We start from the raw sequence: 10120 nt of genomic DNA on the forward strand, positions 1-10120 counted from the left end.
AAAAGGGCTCGCATTGTACGCAGGAAAACGACACTGTACAATATTGTGTTATATATATATATATATATATATATGTATATATTATCGATAACGACATTTTATCAGTTAAATAAGCAGATAAAACAGTGATTTGAATACGGTTTATCGCTGCATTTATACATTCTTCGTAATTGGAGCGTCACTTGTGGTGAACATATATGTGCACATTTAGCAGCGAAAGGATTAACAATGTTATAGAAACATTATTTTAATAAACAAATAACTCGGGAAAATGTATTTCATAAGCTGGCGGTGCTTGATTAGGTTTGGTATCCGTTGGCGGCCCGCCTGGTTGAGGTGTATTTCGTGGATCGACGGCTAGTGTATTAAATATTTCGGATAACTTGCTTTGGAGAACGTCATGCTGAAAAGTTATCCACAATATTATAAAACTTTCATAAACATTTTCCCATTTAGCTTTACCTGTACCTTTGGTTGCGTTTTCGACACCAAATCTTGGAATGGCGCGTTTCTAAAGAAGTGCGATAATTGTAATCGCTTTTCTCCTTCCATTACGTGATTATTATTATTTTCTGTTAGAATTCGTTTCATACTTTCGAAAGTTAACTCTTCTCCCAGCAATTTCTAGACAATGAAGAGATATAATGAATAAAAAGCTAGGATTAAGTTAAAAGTATAAGTAAAAAAATGTACCTTCTGAACACCGGGAGATGAGCCACCACTGTCCAATTCTGTAGCACCAGAGTTAATATCCGCTAATGAATTTCGTCCAGCACTATCAACCCATGAATGCCTGAAAATTAATACTATTAATTTAGCAACAAGTTTTACGTAATACTGTAAGCAGGAAAAGGATGCATTTCATCGTTATTGACATTACCGATGTTGTAGTGAAGTGCTACTATAGCCAGGTCCCTGTTGTAGCTTTCCACTGTCCAGACCAGCTCCTTTTAAACATTCGCTTAAAACAGTTTGATCAACTAACAGAACCGGTGCTATTCTAGAAGATAACCCGGGATCGTATTGTGAATGTAAATCAGGTAACAGATGCGGTGCTTCTTTCCGCCGTATTTCTACAATCTTAAATCGTGAAAATTGAAGAGGTTTTAATATGTTATTATAATGTATTAATATTTCGAATGTGTTTTCACTTACTTTGTTCGCGTAATCCATCAGCGAAGCGATATTGCAAACGTAAGATATTAGTACCAGCAAACTGATGACGGTAGCGTGCAAATTAAATTTGAGCGAAATGCTGATTTGACCACTCGTTAGAGCTAGATCTTGAAGGCTCAGCACTAATCTTAGGAGCTCCAATATGGTTTCTTCCGAAGCCAATTCTACGGCAAGTAACGCCAACGTTGTATATATAGATTCCACATTTTCCACCGTGTTACTTGCCAATTCCAACGATTCATAAAGCGCTAAATAAATTTCAGGGCCATGTTTGCGAATAAAGATAACATCTGGTCTGGATGCTTTTTCAATGGTAAGATTGAGTGGTGCTACGTTCGTTCTGTTTAACGAATGTAATACGATCTTAAAATATATCGAAAAATGTAAATAGTAGAGGATAACAAAAAATTGATCGATAATAACTTACATAGGTTTTGCAAGTTTTGTAATATTTTGATGTCTGTCGATTAGGGTATGGAAGATTTTTTGTACTAAAAGTCGCATTTCAGCATCTGCTGCGAGCGACATTCTTAATAATGGTTCCAAAAAACTTGGCGGGAATGTTGTATTTAAATGTATAGTTTGATATTTTGTGCCGACCTAAGAACAATAAAAAGCGCAGTGAATAATAAATGCATTAACCAATGTATACTTTACTTTTGATAACGATGTTACCTTTAGAAGGGATTTTAGAAGGATACTTTGGAGTAATACATCTCCTTTTCCAACAGAGACTATGCGATCTGGTTGGCTGTATGGGACTTTACTCATAATGAACATCATAATTTCTATCTTTTGATAATCTGGAAGATGGTTTGCAAATTCTCCAAGAGCGTTAATAAGTGCTTCTTGATACAACTGCTCGTCGCTACTGGATGGTTGGTTTCTTGTTACACTAACTCGGAGGTGAGATAGTAGCGAATTTATTATTTCCAAGACGGATGGACCTTGAAAAACGTGTTAGACTTAACGCGTGATAATAATTTTATCTTTAATGATAATAATAATGCATTAAAACTTACCAACGCTTTCACCAGCTGCAATTGAAATAATTTTGGATAAGGTATCTGCAATACTTGTCCGAATTTTTGCAGTCGATTTCGAGTGATCGTCGAGATGAGCCATTAATGCTTCCACAACTGTATAAGAATATTGCGACTAAAAAAAAGTGGTAATATCCTCATATATTCATTAATTATTATTCATAATTCATTATTTTTTCGCTAACCTGAATGGAAAACATAATTATCCTAAATGTATGTATAGCAAAATAATTAGGAACCCATAATTGATGATTGTCCAAGTGCCTGCAAATAATTTTTATGTCACACCGCTATCGATAAGTATTTTTATTGATGTAAGATAACCATTGTCAAACCTTAAAACTGGTCTAATAACACATCTAATGTGACCAAACGATGCTCGCCCAACAAGCTCTCGCATACAAGTTTCCGCGAATTGTGGTGGATCTGACCGCTCTTCGGTTGGGCTATCCGGTGTTGCATCTTCTTTATTCGAATATCTAATAAAACCGAATCGTATATATCAAAAAATTAAGCTACGTTGCACGCACATATATACGCGCATCACTTGCATGTTTTACCTAGAATTTTGCATGTTATATAACAATGATGGAACAATCTTATCCATATGAACAGGTTCCCAAATGTTTTCCACTAAATCATCGGAAAGTGTTTTTCTTACGACACCCTATAAAAAAATTAAATTATTGGTTTTGAAACAAAAATACCAATAATTACATATCGATATTGCTCTGATATTTAATTTAATATTTATGGATATAAAAGAACCATGCCTGTAATCCCTGAATTCCAGCAAGTCGTATTTGCTTGCGGATCGCAGGGTCATCGTTATTGGAGTGGCACATTGCAGAGTACTTTGATACAAAGAAATCGTAACGTGTGTGATAAGACGGCGTATCTTGCTCGATGTTGGCAAATCGGACAAACTGGAAGAAGCCAGCACTTTGTTCAACTGAATTCAAAGATGCCAAAGATATGATTATTTTTTATATCAATGGTAAATAACAATCGCATTTAATAAAAAGAATGTAACACTGTAAATTTTAAGTTCGAAAACGGAGCATCGATATCGTGTGTTGCTCGTTGAAACTTACAGACTGTGTTGCCAGTATTTGTAGTTGGGGATCCGTAGACTCCAATAATTTTTGTACCATTTTTAAAAAGCTTTCAACAAATAAATTCAAAGTTTGGGCATGGCACGCTAGTAAAAGCTGATCCATTGCCTCCATAGCAATAATCACAAATCCATTTCTTCTCCTGTTAATTTACATACTTGTTTTAAATTTTGTACTTGAATATAAAAAGATACCTAGGATATTTTGACAGTAAAAATGCGAATTTATCCGTAACATATAATTACTTGTATGACTAGCATGTAACATAAATAAACAACAATTTAAGATAACTACATGAGTGAGCACTTTTCATAATTATCAGATTAATTATACATAATTGTCTATCATTTAGATTGTTTATGCTTTACCTGTAAATATCTCTGGAAGCCCTTTGAAACAAATATTCTCCGATTCTGTCTAGCTTTTCAGGGCTGCTTAACGAATAAAAGGTCAACTTCTCCATGTTATTTTTGACCAAGCCATCCTAAATATATTAAAAAATATTACATTAATTCGTTTTGCAAAAGTTGCCAATGTTAATTGAAAAAAATCATATACCAACATCGTTACCTTTGATTTTCATGTACTCATTTCATTAATATTAGAACAAGAATACAAAAGAATACATTGAGAAAATATGTAGGAAACTGAAACTCAATTTGGGAGAGAATAAATGAGAATATTATTAACATTTTACTAATATTTAATTAAAAGATCAGAAAGGTAGCCCTTTGATACTTTTGAGTTTAGGAGGGGTAAGTATTGTGTGTATTTAAAAGTATTTTAATAAATATTCGTTATTATAATAAATGTGTAACTGTCATTACAAGACATAAAATACATATGTTGATCTGTCACTTCTGCTAGGATTAGATTGAAATTGATACAAGTTCAATTACATAATAAGCAATTCATTACCTTGGATTTATTTACTGAAAATAAATGAAAATCGTATGTTTATTAGAGGTGCGAAAAGTAGGAATCTCACCTGTGGGTTAACAGGAAAAATATTGTCAACGAGCCTTTTGTACCTTGGACGTAAAGCAGAACAGCACCAACAACAACCTAGTAAAAATAGAATGAAAAAATTACAAGAGAAAAATACGATTTTGTGGATTGTGTGAAACAATTGATGGACATTAATGGGATGTAAGCGATAAGAACATTTCACGGTGGCATTAGATGTTTCAAAACAAAGTTACAATATATTTACCGAACATTTTGATACGATTGAGTCACCACAGTACACACGAAGGGACTTGGATCGACTGATATTATCAATGGAGTGAAATTCTGAGCCACTAGAAAAATCACTTGTACGACTAGTAACGTGACATTCTTATTTTATCCATAGAGCATTTCGAAGTTATTTATAAACTTTCATAGCGATTACAGAGTACATAAATTATGCTATAAATAAGTGATACATTTATATGTGAATTTGGGTAAATTATTGGCGAGAGTAAAAGTTTTATATTCATATAAGGTACTGTGGGTAACGTTTCATTCCAATTGATAATTATCGATCGGGTTTGAATGCCAGTGGCGCCATCGTATAGAAATGGTGTGTACTATTTTTACTACAAACTTGTGTGTTTCTCCACGGGTGGCGCCACCACCGCAAAAAATCCGCTCACTGAGTTTTGAATTGTTTAAAATCATATTCGTGTCTTTTCGAGTCACACGGTTTAAAAAAGAAACAAAACTGAAGCTGCAAAGATTTATAATTTAAAGCATAAAATTCTGTGAAAAGTAGAAGCAAATCCAAAGATAGATAGACCAATTTCTCCATCAATCTAGCAAGTCAAAGGATTCCCAAACGAATCAATGAACTTTTAAAGAATACGAGTATAATGAGTTGTTTATATAAGCCATATGTCAAAAAGATTAACTGCGATGCCTGGTCTATCCTGCACCTTGCTTTTATCAAAAGAACAATAGCATTAAACAGGTTTGAGCTTACTTAATAAAACCTCCTTCGTCTCCTGGCACATTTGGATATGCAAGGCTACTCTAAGGATTATTCGCAGGTTACTGAAATGAAATTATGTAGGTTGCTAGACATTTGAAAATCGGTCACCGATTGCTAGCCTTCTGATGCTAAATTCAGAAAACGTCATCGCGATTTTCAGTTTGAACGGGATCAATCCGTGTTATGCGTATATACTACCCTTCTTTTGTAAGCTTTTAAACTAATATAATTTCTCTTGTGGTTTCGCGGTATTTTTGGTCAAATGAAAAGCCATCTAGGGGTGAACAGCCGAACTATTATTTGGAGTTTGGTCAGCGCCTCTATCGGGAAAACGCTCAAGTTTGTCCTCAATAGTTTCTTTCTTTACTGCCAGATGGCGCCATTTACATGGTAAAGTACCGACAACATGGTAATGTACCGGCTATGTCGATAAAAACAGCGTCATCTAGCAGTGAAAAAAGGAACTATTGAGGACAAACTTGAGCGTTTTCCCGAGAGAAGCGCTGACCAAACTCCGAAAGTTAGTTCGATCCTTTCACCGCTAGATGGCCCCGGGGTTAAATTTAAAAGACGCGCTAAATTTGAATGTATTATGCGAACATTAAGAGCAATTTCTTCTACATTGTTCAAAATAGGCTTTCGAATGAACTATATTTGATCATTTTTCATATATTGATATTAACTAAGCTTTCATAAGTCCATAACAATTTCTCCGCTTCGCGGAAAATATTGAATCATGACGCTCGCTCGCGAAGATAATCCCACGCAGGAATAGTCAGGCTTCTCTGACTCTGGATCACATTTAAACCCGAACATACAGACAGACGCCTACCAAGGACTTAATTTTATACTATGTAGAGGTATTCATAACGACAAGATATTCCGGATGTTGACACGAGGCTTCGGAAATCAATAGTAAAGGTCTGTTCGCATAGTTGAACGTAGCGCCTACGCGGTTATCGTTTTATTATTAATCACGCAAAAATAATTTAATAATATTTTCCGAAGCGTTTAGACGTTTCTGCTCCGAGAACCAAGAAAAATAAATGGTACTTGATTATAGCGATAGATAAATAATATATTAATGGATTAACTGCATAATCACTGCTGTAAACAAGTAACGAAGTTTACGTACTCGACCATTATAATTACGTCGATAAAATTAAACTACAGGGATGAAACTAATTCGTTATGTAATATCAAATTTAATATACGAATGAGGTTTTCAATAATCAATACTTGGAGTACTTGTTGAACTACAAGGAGGTACATAAACAAAGATAAAGCGGAGAGAACATTCTGATCACTATACCTCGTCACTTTTTAGTGACACCATTTAGCGCATAATATTCCCCGGTACTCAAGAAAAATAATTCTTGTAAAACTCGATAAGAAAATTTTACAGAATTACGGCATCTAACTTCCTCCTCGGCTCTAATTACTTTACAAATATATTAGAGATCCCAAAGAATAATTTCTTTTTCGGGAGATATAATACAATTCACTCGATAACTTAACGAACCTCGAAGAGTTGCGCTATTGGAATCAAACGATCACCACTCGGCACAGTAAGCAAACATCAACAAACACAAGAAATGAATGGAACACTTTGATGGAAAGAAGACTGATTAATACTCACAGCCAGGGTCAGTGCACTTGCTGAGGGACTCGAAGACGTCCGGCACTTCCGCCTCGAAGCAGCACCTGATCATAGCCATCTTCCCAGCCGACGACGTATCCCATGGGTGATCCTGAGCCCTCGAACTTCGAACCTTCAAGCCGTTTCAACCATCCAACCGTCTCTCATCCCTGGTTCGTCGGAATTAGGATTGCTTCTTACGTAAAAGCCTGGCGAACGAAGTCGAGCACGAGAGATCGAGCGGGTAATACCGAGGCGACGTCGACGCTCGGCGTCGCGACGCCCGTGCCCCACTAACCCGCATTTCGCGCACGAGGCCACCCTTGACAGTACTTTCCCCGACTACGTCACGAGTCGAGCGCGCGCCTGTGCGGATCACGGCAGTCGACGATTGAAAAGACGCTGAAGAGAGGGTGTACAACCCTGTGGCGCCTCTGCTAACCAGAATCCGCCCTCCCCAGGGTCGCGGTACGCGTAAATCAATGCCACGGTACGCTCAGCGCTTAGGCCGACCACTGGATGACCCAAGAAGCCTCTTCAGAAAATGTAATAAAGCCTTTGGTAAAAATGTGACACAAGTCGTATTAGAAAATAGCTTTAAGAGGCGACAAGTATTATAAAATGTAAGCGCGAAAATAACATTTATAAGAAAATTAGAAGGTAAGAAAATAATGTAACAGGAAACGTGCTAATAACTTTGTAAAAAGTTCACAATAAAAACAAATACAAACAAAAAAGCCTCTTTACGTCAACTTCAGAATCTCAAGGTACTTGCTTAATAGAGGATTTTAACGAAACTTCACTCGATGATTCTTTGATTAAATACGAATCGTACGAGCCTGTCTCGATTTACACGAACCATCCCAATTTTATGACAAACGATATACAATTTTTTGTAATTTGGACACGGGCCATTATGAAATTATAAATTGTAGAAATTATAGACCATACGAAAAAAAAAAAAAATAATTATCGACCGCGTCGTTACTGAGATGTAATTCATTGAAATCTAAAACTGAACGAAGTTCCTTTAACACGTTGATCGCCACGTCACCCATATATGGGTGACAGTGCTTTTCACTGAAAAACTACGAAAATTAATTCTGAAAGTTAAGTGTCACAGAAAATGAATTTAAACGAAATACTTTGAACTTTGATGAAGTTACACAACTAAATACCACAATAGATGTTTCATTACGCAGTTTCCAATAGTCCGTAAACAAAATTTAATCACAGTAGACATTTTCAAGAGTATTAGTCTGGCAGTGAACGTGTTAATAAGTTAGAAATTCCTTTCTAAAAGTGAACATTTATTTCACAAGGAGTGAAACGACTGTGCTAACTGAGATTTCGATCGAGTTTGGGGTTGAGTAATATCGTAGTGAATTTTCAAGGTCAATTTCATCCCTAATGCTTAAACAATCTCAGAATCTGGTGAACGATGACTCCCTTGTTCCTACTTCCATCTAGATTGACAACTTTGTAGCAATAACGTCGAGAGCATAGACGTCGCGTGAGTCAATGATATACAGTAGAGGTACCATAATGGGGACCGCAAACGAGTGGGCCTATCTGGCTGACCCACACGGTCTGCCATACCAAAGACGGCGAGGACAGTGGAGCAGTTCGATGACGTCATCGTCCACTGACGATGGCAATTAATCTCATTTCGTTGCTGTACTTTCGGATCGAATAGTACACAAATCCAATCAAATATTTTTGATAGTTCGTATACGTTTTCCTCGTCAAATTGAAGTTACATACCACAAGCCATTCTCTACGTGATTGTTTGTTTACCCAATTTTTCAATAGTTTGAGCATTTCGTTGTCAACGTCAATTGGTTGATCGACAATGGTAACATTCGTCGTCATTTATATCAGTAAATTAGTGTCTTTTCAATCACCATTACTTAGGAAACCGGTAAGATTTTTGTAGCGATAAGCTGTGATAGTTAAGACCTGATAAGAACTATCTTCAGAATCTCAATCATATAGTGTGTATTACGAGAGAAACTAACATCGTATAATTAGCGACAACAAGATGTTATCTTATATGTTTACATATATTAATCGTTTGTTCTAGTATTCATCTTATCAACACCACCTGTGGAATCTTATCTTTTCTACGGTATGTTCAATTGAGATTTGGATGAGTTCGAGATTGTATCGAGTGGATACTATATTCGGTCTTCTATTTGAGAAATTTCTTTGCATACAAAGATACACTGATTTATTTCTTCTTCAAATGGTTCTTTACAAATTGAACTTAGTATTGCATTGCTTCGTGGACGAAATCTATGTTGGCGTAAACATCAGTGAAAACGTCTGGCTCGCCACGTGCGCAAGGATAACCACGGGATACTACACCGACGACTTGATTGTTGAAAACAAGTGGACTGCCACTGTCACCCTAGAAAAAAGAAAATTAGAAGTGTTAGTCAAGTTACGATTAAACTTGATGCAAACCGTTGCGAAAGCGATCCAGTCACCAACACTTACTGGACATAAACCTATGCCAGGTCCATCGTAGGTACATATCATGCTGCTGTCAACATCAAGGTTGCTGTACTGTTGGCACTGATCCAAGCTGAGCATCCTGAGGTACTCGTATTGCTGAGTGTTGGAAAGTTGGGCATCCGGAGGAGAGCTCCTATCACCCCATGCAGACACGACGGCATAGTCATCTGCGACTGGTTCGCCACCAGGCAGCGAGATGGGCATTTGGAACGCGTTGAAATTGATGGGATCTATTAGCTGCGAAAGCACACTTACGTTAGAATATAGTCTTAACAGTGTAAAATCATCGCTCGAAGTGATTTCACTATAGAGATAAAATTATAAAGAAAGATTCATTATAGAAGGAAAGTTAGGATATTACTTATGGGATGACCTATATGGATGATATGACTGACCAGAGCTTGGTCCACTTCGAGTACAAGCTTTGAATACAAAGCTTCGAGTACAAAGCTTTGAATACAAAGCTTCGAGTACAAAGCTTTGAATACAAAGCTTGAAATACAAAGCTTGGAGTACAAAGCTTGGAATACAAAGCTTGGACTACAAAGCTTGGACTACAAAGCTTTGAATACAAAGCTTGGACTACAAAGCTTTGAATACAAAGCTTGGACTACAAAGCTTTGAATACAAAGCTTAGAGTGGAAAGCTTTGAGTTCAA

The 10120-nt window shown here is 36.5% G+C and overlaps 2 protein-coding genes across 3 annotated transcripts in view; both read right to left on the minus strand.

The window, feature by feature from the left end:
• Positions 1-63: 63 nt before the first annotated feature.
• LOC128890121 (protein EFR3 homolog cmp44E) lies at positions 64-7257 on the minus strand. Of its 2 annotated transcripts, none has more exons than XM_054148343.1 (16): positions 6946-7257; positions 4323-4399; positions 3703-3818; positions 3314-3476; positions 2993-3145; positions 2780-2886; positions 2555-2698; positions 2405-2483; positions 2199-2334; positions 1852-2123; positions 1604-1776; positions 1156-1516; positions 881-1080; positions 694-793; positions 469-624; positions 64-403 (listed from the first exon to the last, which is right to left on the minus strand). In XM_054148343.1, exons 1-16 carry the CDS (start codon positions 7022-7024, stop codon positions 248-250), a joined length of 2472 nt encoding a protein of 823 aa, XP_054004318.1. In that variant the 5' UTR covers positions 7025-7257; the 3' UTR covers positions 64-247. The 2 variants fall into 2 exon arrangements, with proteins under 2 accessions (XP_054004318.1, XP_054004319.1); XM_054148344.1 differs by lacking the exon at positions 6946-7257 and adding an exon at positions 4548-4787.
• Positions 7258-9196: 1939 nt separating this feature from the next.
• LOC128890383 (transmembrane protease serine 9-like) overlaps positions 9197-10120 on the minus strand; it is an 8458-nt gene continuing 7534 nt past the window's right edge. Inside the window, exons 13-14 of the mRNA XM_054148822.1 lie at positions 9445-9699; positions 9197-9355 (exon numbers count right to left, since the gene is read on the minus strand). Of these exons, the coding sequence (XP_054004797.1) occupies positions 9212-9355; positions 9445-9699 (399 nt within the window). The 3' untranslated portion in view covers positions 9197-9211. The remainder of the gene's footprint in view (positions 9356-9444; positions 9700-10120) is intronic.

Source organism: Hylaeus anthracinus, unplaced genomic scaffold (genome assembly GCF_026225885.1).
Source record: "Hylaeus anthracinus isolate JK02 unplaced genomic scaffold, UHH_iyHylAnth1.0_haploid 12000, whole genome shotgun sequence".
Lineage (NCBI taxonomy): Eukaryota > Metazoa > Arthropoda > Insecta > Hymenoptera > Colletidae > Hylaeus > Hylaeus anthracinus.

Bases quoted from the DNA above. Each gene is read 5' to 3' on its own strand.
- LOC128890121 (XM_054148343.1), bottom strand. From the start codon at position 7,024: ATGGCTATGATCAGGTGCTGCTTCGAGGCGGAAGTGCCGGACGTCTTC. The intron at 3,819-4,322 runs GTGAGATTCCTA...TAATATATTTAG, and splicing joins TTTTTCCTGTTAACCCACAG to GATGGCTTGGTCAAAAATAA. The intron at 794-880 runs GTAATGTCAATA...ATTAATTTTCAG, and splicing joins AGCACTTCACTACAACATCG to GCATTCATGGGTTGATAGTG.